Source organism: Ambystoma mexicanum, chromosome 1q, assembly GCF_040938575.1.
Source record: "Ambystoma mexicanum isolate Mex_15411 chromosome 1q, UKY_AmexF1_1, whole genome shotgun sequence".
Taxonomy (NCBI): Eukaryota; Metazoa; Chordata; class Amphibia; order Caudata; family Ambystomatidae; genus Ambystoma; species Ambystoma mexicanum.
In genome coordinates, this window is record NC_090922.1 from 207079183 (window position 1) to 207094227 (window position 15045).

At 42.3% G+C, this 15045-nt stretch overlaps 1 protein-coding gene across 1 annotated transcript in view; it reads left to right on the plus strand.

Annotated features, from left to right (window-relative positions):
* ODAD1 (outer dynein arm docking complex subunit 1) overlaps positions 1-15045 on the plus strand; it is a 361856-nt gene that overhangs the window by 128022 nt on the left and 218789 nt on the right. The window contains exons 6-7 of the mRNA XM_069637358.1: positions 6016-6129; positions 9392-9459. Coding sequence (XP_069493459.1) covers positions 6016-6129; positions 9392-9459 — 182 coding nt within the window. The remainder of the gene's footprint in view (positions 1-6015; positions 6130-9391; positions 9460-15045) is intronic.

Below are 15045 nucleotides of genomic sequence, written 5' to 3' on the forward strand. Positions count from 1 at the left end.
TGTTTGGAGAGGAGGTGGAGGATAAACCACTGAGAGAGTGGATGCTTAATAAGCACAAAGAGAGGGCACAGGAACCGCGGCCCCTCCTCCCCAGAGCATTGATTTGCCAAACGAAGGACAGGTATTCTATCCATTGAAAGTATTAAAAGCAGCAGCAGGGTACACTAACCCGTATGTGCTCCCCCTGCTTACATTAGTGAAGATGCTATAAATACAGACCAGTTAAATAATCAAAAGCCAGTGTCTATGCGCGATGAGTATAATGAACATTGCAAGCTGCAGGAGAAGCTAACAGATTGAAGCGATACAACAGGCGATGAGGAAGAGACGGTGACCACTCCGAATGAGTGCGTGTGTTGACAAATATTGCATAAATTAGACGGAAAGAACATGAGTGATGCTTAAGACAGAGAAAGGGAAGTTAAAGAGAGACAGGAAAAAGAGGAAGAAGAGACGACAGAAGGAAGCAGAAGGAAGAAGGAGAATGGGACAGAACAATGGAAGAAGTGAAAGACATGGAAAGAAAACATAAAGCAAATAAAGGAGAATGTCTTGTACGTGATGTCTTCCTGAGATGGGGAGTGTGCACAGTCCTCCGGTCTGACAATGGACTGCATTTTGTAAACTAATTATTTGAGCACATCAAAATCCTCTTGGGTGCATACATATTCCTCTGCTTATCACCTGCAGGCAAGCGGGAATGCTGTATGCATATCTCTTGCTCCTCCCACTAGAGCACGAACTGACGCCCATAATGCCTCTGCTGTTCTTGGTTCTGAAATGCATAAATACTTGGCTGCTATGACGCTGAGTGCCGATTCTATGTCAGTCGCTATGAGATCGGCAGGAGGGGTCAAAGAAGAAAGACCCACACAAGAATGAGCAAGACACCCAACAGTTCATTGTCCAAGCTCTGCTCAAGGCCCCCATCCTATATCCTTGTTATAAAGATTTTATAAAAAATGTCACCAGGAGCTGGCACAAACCCAGATTTGAGGGCCGCTATGTTGTTGAGGTAATGCCCACTGCCGTCAGAGTCCAAGGCAGGTGGGGCTGGGGTCACCTCAGCGACATCAAACTCTTCAAAGGAGAGACCCCCCCCTCCTGCCGCCAGTCCCCGAAGTTGAAGACGAAGAAGAGGTGACACGGCTGCAGATACGGGTATACGAAAGGAGAACTGACCTAAACGAACAGGTTATTGCACACACTCTTTATTTACGTGTGATTGCTTTATCACAAATGAGGCTCATGACTAATTGGCCTCCAAAGGCAGTGAATGTTGAACCCAGGTGCTCTGGATATACCACTGATTCTGTATCTTCGGCTACCCCACAAAAAACAGTGTCGCTAGTCTGGAGCAGGAAAACAAAGATTATGCTAGACTACTGTTGTGACTTTGTAGCCATACTTAATTTAGGAAGTTTTTTTTTTAACAAAACAGAAGAAAAATGTTTCTCAAAGAAAGGTACTGCACAGGTTATACTTTAAAGGGGTCACCAACAAATGGTGTACATAGCAACATTTCACCAAACAATGGTGTACATACAAAAACATTACAAAGAAAAAACAGTTTCAAACGAAATCCATTTTGAACATGCATTACTGGATGTGCAACTTATCCCAAGCATACAGAATGAAATAGAGTACCCACACAACTAAGAGTGCAACATTGGTTCTGTGATCCTACAAAGTGGGGCAGACTTATTCTGCCTAGGTTGTGTGTGGTATAGAAGGGCAAATGAATTTGCCACCCATAGGAGTCTGGTTGCTTGTGAACTGGTTTGTAGAACCAAGTATAAAGTCTTGTGGTCCAAGGACCGGGCTGTTTCTAATCTGAAACCAGTTCCAAAGATGAAAGGATCGTATTCCTGGTGACTCAGAAGGTCAATTGGTGGGTGCTGTGGGTGTATAGAGACCAATCCTAGGTACGATCAGCCACAAGGAGCAGACAGCAACGAGCAGACGGAGAAAATTAATAAACTGTCTTTTCTTACATTAAACAAAACACAGGTAGAGCGAATTTTCTCCCCGAAGGACTTTTTACCTGCATAAATGAAAAGAAGATACAGCTATAATTGTGCAATTTTTCTTGTAGGTACTAACAGTTTGGAAACAACATGAAAGTATCTAGTGAAAAGCAAGAAAATTGCTCTTTTTAATTTTGTAAACTATGAGCTTTTGGCACAGAGGTCGCTTAACGCACGCACCCCTTTACAACATTTGGAGACATTAGCTGTATTGCTTGTAGCTGCATTTTTCACCTTTTGCTGTCTCTACTTCTTTATTCTTTTGGTATTGCAAGAACTGCTCCGCTATAATGTACCCATGCCATTGTATACCAATGTGACCTCAATTCCCATGTTGGGTGAAGCAATAACCCAGTCTTTCTCTAGTGCCACTAAGCAGACCAAAAGATTGAAAAGAAATGCTGATTATAATTTTCGACACAAATGCCTACATGGCTGATTCTGCCCAAATGACTAATGTTTAGACACACTTATTCCAAGGTTTTTTTTTTAAACTTTGAGTAAGCTGAAGCTTGGGGAAGGTAACCCCAAGGCACGTAGACACTAAGGTTAGTTGTATTAACTACAAGGGACCCATGGAGAAGGTCTTGCGAACAGTCCTGTTGATTGCACTCATTTGTGTGACACCGACGAAGCAGCACCTGGTGAGAAGACTTCATGAACCCAACCTTGGTTTCCACTTTTTGTTGAACCACTATTTTTCTTCTTTTGAAAAGACTTATCACATTTTTGTACAGAGTGAAGGCAAGTATAGGTTTAGACAGACATATTTTATTGTGGACTATTAGACAACGACAGCCATTAGAAACATCAATTAAGGGGAATTACACCTTTAGAGTTAAGGCCAGTCAGGCATTGCACCAACCCAGGGACCTTAGTAAATAAAGGTTTTCAAACAAACCCACTTGAGTTTGTGTCTCTCTTGATAGCATGCCTGTCTCACACTGCAAATACACACCTGCTCACGCAAATGGGACCCTCACAGAGACCATAACATTATTGAGTTATTCATACTAAAATGGTAGAGGAGGTGAACGAGGTAGAGCATGACACTGGCTCTCTCATCTATTCTCCTAGATCTCCTCCTGGCTGGCTAATGCATTCAAAGTACTAATGGCTGTACTAGTGTTGGTGCTGTTAGGATTTTGCGTCCTGAGGATAGCTACAGGCCAATGCAAGAAGACGGCTAAAAAGGCGGTAGGGATGAAGATAGTGATAAACTTGGACACTAAGATGCACGCGTGCACACAAACTGATGATCTACCTCACTTGGACGTGAGGCAAAGTCCCATCGTCACTTCAGGATAAACATTTTTTTATCCCCGAGACCCTCGTAATTACATGGGACGTTGGGTATTCTGCAAACCAGATGGGGAATGCTGCTATATGACCTAAAATGTTTGGGTGACCTGAGGGTGGTGACCAAATATGGACCCCCAAGGTACCCCACTGGGGAGAGGGCCTGCCAAGAGATGTGGCTGAGGTCTCAACCACAGGGGGGAACGTCAAGAGGCTGATTATGCGTCATTCATAGCGTTGGCTCCTCCCTCACCAACGAAAGTATTGCATCATTTATGGCACCTGTCCCTTCTCTGCTGCCATACCGCAAGTAGAGAGAGACACTATTCACTATGGCAACCGTACCACCCTTATCCTGGAGCGATGGATTTGCAAGTTTTAGCAGAAATGAATATGTTGAATATGTAACTGACGAGAGCCAGTGACATCACTACAGAAACTGACACACGTAGACACACTAGACACAAAGCAGATATGCACTCCCATGAAGATACACGGACACTAGGTCCTACTCTCATTTAGGCATGAAGAATGTTACCTGCACCAATATACTTCAAAACATATAATCAATGTATACGCTGAAATGCAAGGTAAATCAGATAAAATGCCAAGCTTGCTTAATGTAAAAAAGTAACAGTAACGAGTAGCCATTTTGGATAAAATGGGCAGCACAGCCACGTTCGAGTGAATGGGAAGAATTGAAGAAACCTCGAAGCTGCAGGTAGAGTAGACTCGCTGAATTAGCGGAAATGTAGACCTGAGCAGACCAGACAATAGCTGAACAACTCCTGCCAAGGTTACTGTGGAAGAGAGAGGCTTGGACTAGCACTGAGGGGAACAGAAGATAATAATTCACAAGCATAAAACACATTTCTCTTAAATTAAGTAAAGAAACAAAACAAATCTTGAAAACCAGGTGATCACGAATTAAGGTTCAATATTGGAAGAAAAGTAGCTTGAACAAGTCTCTAATGGCCAGGAAGGGTAAGGACACCTGTATTAATAAGGGCTAAAATCCTAGTGAAAGTCGAGCAGAGTAATTCAAAACGTGGTCTCCTCACATGTGACTTATAGTTGGAGAACAGTGGCTATTTATTAACTCCAGACAGATAGGCTTAGGCATTCACTCCCCTCAAGTTCTCAGAACAAAGATACCAGACAAAGCCAAGTTCAAAGCGAAGGTCCTGGCTTGCGGCCTAGGAAATTCGAGATGGTGTCTTATTAATTCGGAAAAGCAGCACCTTGATGCCTCTCGCCGCCACTATTGTTGCTCATCTGCTCAAGGCCTGCCAAGTAGTCAAGATTGGTAAGGTTAATACCAACCAACCAATCACTGTTCTCAAGTGATGCCATCTTGTAACTGTTGCAGTAGCCAATAGTTCATTGTTGGGTTGATGTCTTTTTACCTGTGATCTATTTAGAGGTGGTCGGTGGTGTGGCCAATAGATAAGTAGTGAAAAATTGAGAAACTAACACCTATACATCGTACACATGGATGATTCCCCTAACCAATCCCACCTTCCCATAGGTTTTTGTAACCAAGGGTTGTAAAGAAACGTCAGTTGTGAGTAGCAGTATCACTAGCAGGAGGGTTCATGTGGATAACAAAAAGTACTACCATAACTAGCAAGAATTTCACTCTGGCTAATATAAGTACCACACTACCACCCTGTTTATCAACAGCACTATCATGTTCTATCCTTAAACTGGTGTCAAGTTTAAGAAGGGCGAGAGCGTGGAGACCTTTTGTTTACTGCTATTCCTGTTTTATGCTGACTATTAATAAAACAGGCCTTTGTCACTTACCTTGACTCTTCCGTTATTGGGTGTGGGATTTCCCGGCCTGTCTGTTCGGCTTAGGACTGGAGATTTCTGGCCCTCCATTACCCCAGCATCATGATATCAAGAGTACTGAATCGATCAGCAAGGGTTCCTCCATGATTCTCAAGTGGATCATGATCAATAACAATAGTTCTGTCATAGCAACTACTACCATAACCAACAAAGTATGGCTGGTGGAGGAAGTAGCAATAATAGAATATGTGTAATACAAGGGCACCATATAGGTATCTGGATAAGGAGACCTGCAAGGTGGAATGGGAAAAATGTACAAACAATTCATAGAAGAATCAAATGATGGTCTGGAGCAGGGAACTCCAAACGTTTTGGATTACATATTCCATGAACACTAGCCAGCAAAGTTAATAGTGAGGACCATGGGAGTTGTAGTCCAAAACTTCAGGGAAGGCACAGATTGAAGCCCCCTGATCTATTGGAGAAAGATATGGAAGCAATAGAAACGATGCACCATTCAATTGAATAACCTATTTATTTTATTGTTGCTGGAATACCTATATCAGAAAAACTTCTAATTCATAAAGAAGTGAACGTGCAACCGTATGAATATTGTACTTACATTTTGTAGTAGGACTATTACAGAACAGATCAAGAAGTAACCCACACTACATATAACATGCAATCCACCACAAGCAACGAGTAGGACTGAGCAGCAGTATCACTAGCAATAAGGTTCATGTGGTAGAAAAAAGTACCACCATAACTAGCAAGAATTCCACTCTGGCTAATAAGAGTACCACCCTGTTTATAAAGTGTACTATCATGATAAAAAAAAGCATTGTCCCGATTATCGAGAGTGTCTTCAGTACTAATGGGTCTATTTTATTTACAGGCGCTGACCAAGTTCAATTCACAGCTTGCAAAGAATTCTAGTATGAGGGAAGAACTTGACATCATGCGAATCGAAAAAACACGATTTGAGCAGCTGCATCGAAAACTGGAGAAGGTAATGCTCATCTCCCCGCTGTTCATCTTTTGTGATCTAACAATAAGATGTTCTTTTTACGATTCTGATTCAGAAGGCCTCTTCCTACTTGAAAATATGGACAGGGCTTTTGTTTTGTATTAAGTTATGATTTCTTTGGCACTTCATGTCTCGTGCATTTACATGGGTACTGAAAAATCGCTTGAGCAGGAGCGATGGAAAGTGTAGTTCCAATTAACCATATTTGAAACTAGTATGTACTATTTTTAAACACAGGTGCAATATGTAGTCCTCCGGTCATAGCTTACCATGGGTCACTGAAGACGCAAATAATTACGTTTACATTTCCTGCTGTTCCTATTTCATGGTTGCTGTATAGAAGAACTTGGGAATTATATGTTATGATGATTATATCATGCATTGCTGCCATTTCCATGGTCTCCAGGTGCTCACGTGGCTCTGTAAGAAATGTGAGTGGGGCTGGTTAGCGAGGGAAGAGGGATAGGATAGAGGTTGTGCTCTTGATGGTTGCAGAACCAGGAGAATCTGACGTCTGTGCATGTGAGCTTTCTGGGTAAACTATCTGCAACACTGGTTGCTAGACTTTAGTTCCCTTTTTGTAAACACAGGCCATATGTATTTTCCTTTACACCCACCCACCAAAAAGAATGGTCATCTGTGGTTACAAATCAAATGGAAATATGGGCCTGCAGGAGAGGTGATGGTGCATGCTTCTTCGTAATAAAACACTTGTGCATCGATCAGAGATTGTGTGTTTTCTGAATTATGTGAGAAATTTCTCAAAGTTCATCGTTTTTTAAAATGCTAAAATCATGTAAGTATTTACAATATGTGGCCTTGATCCCTTGTTTTTGATTCAATATTAACATCCTTGCGACATTTACAAAGGGTACACAAATGTTACGTGCATTTTGAGGCTTTCCTGTCTATTCCTACCGAGGAATCCGTCAAATCAATCCGTACTCCACCAGGCTTGATAAGTTGCTACACTGCAAACCCGTAGCAAAACATTTTTACGATGCAATAATTCACACTCAACCACACTTTGTCATTAAAAGGGTAGATTACATGATATATCATTAACTACAAATAAAATTGCCTTGAGTCACAGTTTTATAAGCTTAGAATTCATAGGTAATAGTTCACCTTTGATATATATATACGTAATCATCTTTTTTCTTTTTTAATGGAGGATAGTTGAAGCAATAGGAGGCGAAGGAAGATATGAATGCCAAAAGACACTGAGAGGGTGGCAGATTTCTTCATACAAATGTTTGTAAGCGCTTCCAGTTCATAATCACCCATCCTGCTAGCTCACTGTTTTAAAAGCCATGGCAAGATTATATATGAGGTGTACAAGTGAGTTATGTTTTGCTGGTTGCTCGTAACACACGCTACAAACTGAATCCTCACTCTTCATTGCCCCAGTAGGATGAAGTTGAGGGTAACTGGAAAATCAGCATCTCTTGGAGAAAGGCATTTGAGGCAAACAGTGAGCCGGATATAGAGGGCGCGGGGGCAGTGGGTAGAGGTATGGGGACCTTGCAAAAAGTCCCCAGGTCAATGTGTTCATCAATAGTGTGTGCATGCAGATCTTTCCTGCTCCTTCTAAATTCGATACATTTACCTGCAGACGATGAGAGCAAGTTCAGACCTTTTGCAGGGGTTGAGAGCTACCAGGTACAGACATATCCCGATTTCTTTTCTGGGCAAGCAAAGACATCAAGTTCGGGGGACAGACCTACTGAGGGTAGTTATCCCCTGGTCCAGCACAACCTGGTCTGACCTCTTGATGACTACAAACACATTTAGGAGAGATGAAGCCACAGGGCTCAGAAATCACTTTATTTTGAGCCAAGATTCATGGAGCGATTGGTGGGTGGCAGCATTAAGCTGTCAAATGCAATTATAGCGCACGAGGGATTGCAGTACAATAGTCAGAGACAAAGGATAGTCTTTTTAACAGAAATACTCCACAGTCTGCCCTTTCCATAGAACCTACTCTGCCCATTACTAGATCCCCATTACGTCCTGTTATTTGTCAGGAAGCCACTTTCACCTGTTATGGCGCATCCCTTGCATCTCCTCTGTTGCTGAGCTTCACCTGCATCTGCATTCAGTGGACCCGGGGCCTTGATCCAAGACACAGGTTTGAGTATAGTAAATTTACTGGCCACAGCTTGGGAATTTGGCTCCCAGAGTGATTTAAATCCCTATGTCCGTGGAATGCCATCTTTACAATTCCGTCCTTTTCCTTTGCAACCCATGACGAACTCATTCTCAGCTGAAGTGACAAAGTGCAAAATTCAGTATTTGCAAGCAACATGAAAGCTGAAGTCTAAACACGCAATGTCCTGCTGGAGTGGAACCATATTGTTCATCTGCATTAATCTATATTGGTACCCTTCGTGCACAGCATTCCGATTGTCTGGTTTCTAACCCTTAAATGCTGTTAAGGCACTATTTTTCCAAGCTGGCTAGCGCACCACAGCACATCCTACACATACTGTCTGACTTTTATTGCTTAATATTTTCCTTCATGCAGCCCATATTCCCTATCAGGGCTATCATTCTATGCTGCTCCTTTTTGAGCTGGTTTCTTTTGAGGAATTATAGGATGACTAACAAAAGGTGATGGCCTTTTATGATTGTGTGTATTTCATATGTTTATTAAGAAGGAATCTACCCGATTGCACCACGCCCTGCAGTTGGCTCGACTATCACTAAAGACCGCTTTCACAGTGGTTTCCACTAAATCCCAAGATTCCCTCATGTAGTGATGACAGGACATGCTATGGTGCCAAATGGATTACTGTTTGTGGTTGTTATATTACTATTGGTATTTACTTTATTTGTATGTGTTTTCCTAATGTTTTACCTGTGGGCCCTGCTGCTATAATGACTTAGTTGTAAATAAGGAAGGCACAGATATATTGCTAACTTCAGAGTTTATTGGGGTGGAGGGAAGGTTTTGAATCCACACTCCTGAGGGCAATCTCAGTGTCATACTATGCTTGCAACACAGTTCCTTTTTACAATTCTCTCATATCTCCATTATCTATATACTAGTTATGAAGCGCATACAAGAAGGCTGCAAGTAAGGATGAAATAGATCAGGACACCTTCAAACACATAAAAAAGCCAGGCTCTCGACACTTAGTTAGAATAATTAAAAACAACACTTTTGGTTCCTCCATCAAGGTGTTAGTAGAAATGTAAAAGTGATTGCTTCCCAGACGTAAATTTCACTCTTGTGTTGCAGGAGTTGCACGAAACGAGAAAAGAAATTGGGGCAGTGATCGATGATTCATCGTCGGCATACGATGCCAGGTACATTAGTTATTTTTCTTTATCAATTCTGAATTTTTCAAATCATTTATGGACACATACCATAATAATAAACTGGTTCGCTAAGCTCAAATATAATAGATTTCCAGTGAAACGGTAAACGTGGCAGCTTCAAAGTGGGGGAAGCAGAGAAGTTTACAAGTTTTGCTCTCCCGAGACAGTTCTCGGGTGTATATCATTTAACATAATCTAATGCTCAGGGCTCAAGAAATGGAGATTTGTGACAAAGTAATAATAACGTTATAAGCTAGAAAAACGTCTTTAGGAAGGGTCAGTAGATTAATGGCATGTCATTTTTGGCTGTGCATGGATTGTCAATCAGTAAAGGTAAACTACAGCATAGACAACAGTAAGTCACAAAATGAAGAGATACATTAGACAATTGAATTGGAATGATATTACAAAAAAATGAATTACAAAAAAACGATTCAATCTGCCTGTCAAGATGAGTCTCGGAACAAGATGAAACTGTGATCTCTGGGCTATGGAGCAAGAAAGGTAGACACTGGAGGCCGACACAGTATCTGGCCACAGAGCCAAACAACCATTCCTGAAACATTGCTCACCAAAGGCTTTTGAAACTGTCTTGGTCAAACCATTCCACGATTAAGTGGTAGGCTCCTGGGGGCAGAGTTAATCAAGTTGCAATGCTGTTTTCCTCTGGTGTAACACGTTGGGTTATGTATCAGGAGTTTGACAGTACTGTTAGCTTCAAAGTTCTGGGACAATTTGCAGTCCACTGGTGCCCACCCAAAAACTGGTGACCAATTGGCATCTTGCCTTCCTATTGATATTATTTGTGGAGGGTACCCTAAGAGGCCTAAAATGAACGGTTACTCTTTGTTTTGGAACCAGAGGGATCATAGCTTGGGGAAGGGAACCTCAATAGACCCAGCGACATTGTGAACTGTATTGTCCTGCTACAAGATCCCTACCTGGAAGATCCCAAAGGCACCACTTTTTGCATCAAACTATTTTTAAACTGGCAGAAATTAACCTGACTGTGAGGTTACCTGAAACAAGCTTTGGTTTACATTTTCTTTTTGAACTGCCATTTCTCTTTAAGAAGACCTAACATTACATTTGTTTTCAGAGTGATGGCAAGCGTATGTTTGGACACACAGACTTTGGTTTTGGATTTATGAACATCGATGGCCCTTAGAAGCATCAGTTGAGGGAAGAACCCCATTAGATTTGGGGCCAGTTAGGCATTACAACAACCCTACAAAGGTTTAAAATAAAGGTTTTCAAACTGTTATTTTTGAGTCTGTGTCTCTCCTTGTTTCTCTTGATATCATGCCTGCCTCACAGGGGTGTACAATGTAGTACGCATTCGCCCCAGAGACGAATGGAAGACCAAGTATGGGCTCTATGAATACATGTCATACCCTTTGGTCTATGTAACACCCCTACAACATTTCGACATTTTGTCAATGACGTTGTCATTTTCCGTAACCAACTAAATGGTTTCGTTGTTATTTACCTGGACAACATCTTGATTTGTTCTACATTGTATCCGGATCACGTTCAAGATGTCAGGGCAGTGTTACAAAGATTAAAGGTATGTGAACTAGATGGGCAGCCCTAGATGCGGAACCTGAGGCTGAAGTATACAATATATCACAAAAGGGGGTAGCCGCCAGACAAAGTTAGAACATACTATTGATTTTGTATGTTACTATTTAGAGCAAAAATAATTATGGTGTTCAAAGAATCACTGGTGGTCCATACTTGTGGTGTAATGTAAGGGACCCCATGGGTTGAAGAGTACAGGCACATTACTTTGTACATGTATACACAATGTTGTCCGGAGAGAAAGCTTTAGTTTGGTGCAAATTTATTACATCAAGCTTCTTGTACTAAGACAGCAATCGACCAAGTGGAACATCCTGGTACATTTATAAACAAGCAGATATCATTAGAGCATGTATCTCAAGTGTGTTCTGCAGCAAAGGTATTTCAAAAGCATGAATTGTAGTGGCAAGTTGTTCACATACATTTGTATAACATCATAATGAAGATGATAGAATGAAAAAAAATATACGAAAAAAACAAGGAACAACATCATAAAGGTGAGTACATTTTCAACAACTTAAAGAAATGACACACAAGATTAGACTGCTACAAAAGGAAGGCAGGTCTAGTAGGCACTAATTAGTAGTTCACAAACATATATAGTTAAGGGGTACTTGTCCTTGCAGTGTCAGGGCAAGTCCCATATGTTTGTGCATTTATTTGAAGTCTATTGGTGACCAATCCTCGTCTATGTCGGGAACATAAAATTCCCAGAAATGTATGTAGGACCAGCAAGGGTGAGGCTGGGCCCTAGGATGTTTCGGCTTCCAGGTTTGGTGCCTTCTTTTGGGCCAAAGGATTGTGTCTCCCTAAAGGTAGTGAACACAAAATAAGGGGATATTAGAGACTCACGGGGTGGACTGTACCATCATGTGGTACCAATGGTGTCTGTACAGGCAAACTGCTGTATAGCTAAAAGAGAAAAGCATTCTCACTTAAAAACAAATGCAAGCCAACCTTGAGCTTGGGTCCAGGAGAGGAGTTATAAAAATAGTTCAATCTGTTAAAGCCATATTTATTCAGCAAGGGGCAGGTGTCATCCACTGGTCTACTGTGAAAGATTGGGAGACAGTACACCAGGGTCCATCTGTAAGAAAGCAGTATGCCTGTGTTAAGGAATGGCATGTCCCATACATGGTCCTAAACCACCAAATGAAATAGTATGGAAGGTGTTCTTACCTAGTGGGCCAGTGATTGTGGGAAGGGCCGCATTCCCTGTATGGGAAACTAAAGAAGTTCTTGTTCCACGCTTCCAAAGTCGAGATCTATTTTTTTATTTCTATCCCCAGGCCAGGTGCAGATGAGTCAAGCCAAGGAGAAGGCAGTTCTGGAATGGCCACTCCCCAAATCCCTGAAAGAACTGCAGTCCTTTTTGGGATTCACCTGTAATTCATCTGCTCTTTCTCTAGTGTTGTGGCCCCGTTGACCCGACTGACATGAAAGCACTACCTGTTCTGGTGAACAGAAGGATTCAGGCGGCCTTAGAGAGCCTCAAGCATTCGTTTACCTCAGCCCCAGTTATTCAGCAGAACCTTTTGTTGTAGAAACTGATGTATCAGCCATATCCCTAGGGGCTTTTGTCACAGTATTTCCCTAAGACCCGCATGTTACCCCGGTTACTTATTTCTCCTGTAGGTTAACGGCAGCGGAGCAGAATTATACTGTGACTGAAAAAAACTGCTCACGGTTTATGCAGCTTTTCTTGGCTAGCGACATCACCTCTCAAGGGCCAAACCCAAGATCACTGTATCTACCAATCACCTAAAACTCATTGCCATGGCATCTTCTGTATGCGACAATGCGCAACAATTCCATTGTTATCAGTTTCTTTTTATGTATGATTGGGTGAACATATAGGCCTGGAAGTAGGCATGGAAAGGCTGATGCGCTTTCCATACAATAGGTGCAGCAAGTCAATCTTCTGCCACCTGAGCCTATTGTGGCACCAAAGAATGTCGTTTGCCTTTGCATGCCTGCACCTGATTTGATACAGGACCTAAAAGCATGGACTCTAGAAGATCTTGAAACAACTTGTGCCATCTACACAGTATCAGCGCATAGTATTCCTCTCTATCAAGGGCTCTTGTCTTTCAAAACCCCGGTGCTGAGGAAACAAGCGTTGTAATGGTTCCATAATGCCAAGATATCTGCACACCCAGGCATTCAAAAGACTACAGGGTTCCTCCTCCGTTGGAGTTGGTGGTCAACACTGAAGATGGGGCTACATCCAGTCCTGCTCTGTGTGTGCATAGTGTAAAGTTATAGGCCTGCTCTGTCCCTTATCCATACCACCCTGGTATATGATATTGATTTATTTTATCATACAGCTACCATTGGTACAAGGACTGGATATCATACTAGTGATAGTTGACTTGTTTACCAAGATGGCGTTGTTTGTACCTTGCCCTGGTCTACCTTCTGTTCCTGCTCTCGCATACCGCTTTTTTTTCCATTTCTTTCGCTGATTCAGGCTGCCTACCATGATCATAACGGATTGCAGATCTGTTCTGTAGAGCCTTGACAAAACTCAGACATTGATGCACGGTACTAGCTCCCATCATCTCTTCCTTTGGTGTCTCTCACCACTTCTACGCCAATGACACTCAACTCATCCTCTCCTTCACTTCCGATATCCACCTTAAACTCTCCTCCTGTCTCACTGCTATCAATGGATGTCCTCCCATGTTCTCACCCTGACAAAAATGAAGTTTTATGCCTTCCTGCCAACTCCCTCCCTCCCCTCCTTCCATTCTCTTTCCCCCCTCACAACTCCCCATCTCAGCCTCTGTCCGCAATCCTGGCCTCCACTTTGACTCAAACCTCTCCTTCACTCACTTATCTCTTACTGCCTATGCTTGTCGCTTCCATCTTTACAATATTTGCAAAATCCAATCTTTCCTTTTCACGCCACTAAACTCCTAATATCTTCTCTAATCTTTTCTCGACTCTTCTACTGTTCCGCTCTCCTCTTTGGACTCCCCACCTCACATCTTTCCCCCCTCAAATCCCTCTACCATTCTGTCATGCGTTTTCTCTGTTCTCTCTCTCCTCATGACTCCACCTCCTACTTACTCTCCTCTCTAGGCTGGCTCTCTTTTCACTCTCAACTCAAATTCAACTTCCCCTGCCTCGTCTTCAAATCTCTTTATGATCTCGCTCCTCCCTACCTTTCCTCACTCCTTTCATTCTACTCTCCCTCTTGCCCACTCCGTTCCGCTGATCACTTCCTACTCACTGTCCAACCAATATCATCCCGATTCCACTCCTTCCAGTTCCTTGCCCCACTCCACTGGAATTCTCTCCCTCTCTCTATCCGCTCCATCACCTCTTATTCATCTTTCCGCACCGCCTTAAAATCCCACCTTCTCCAATCTCCCACCTGACAGTTCTCTACTGTTACCCTCTATTGCTCTATCCTACTCCTGTTTTACTCTAATGATCTTGGCAAATTGTTCTGCATAGTGTTCTTGGTTATTTGACTCATGACAGGGCTTAAATGTCTTCTTATGTATTACCTATTGTTTCATGTAAAGCGCTTTGGCTTAAAGCGCTATATAAAATTCAATAAATACAAATACTCTTTGGCGTATCACCCACAAACTGAGCGTGAATCAGACTCAGAATATAGAACAATATCTGCAGTGCCTGGTTCAGCAGTATCAGACATCTTGGGTATCTCTTATTGTAGCAACTCAGTTAGCATAGAACAATGCTATGCATACCTTAGTGGGTACTTCAACCATGCATGCATTGTACAGTTGGCACCATTGTGTTCTCCCCATCAAAACCCCTGCAGTTTTGACATATCAGCTCCTAGGGCCTGCATTGAACACCTCCAAAGGTACAGGCTTCATTTAGTGAACACCTACGGCAAGAGCACACCAAGGCATATGCTGATAAATGGCGATGAGAATGTCTGACTTTGAAAGTGGATGATTTAGGCTTGCTCTTCTGATGACTCAGGAGTCATCACTTCCTCCCCAGCAGAGACTT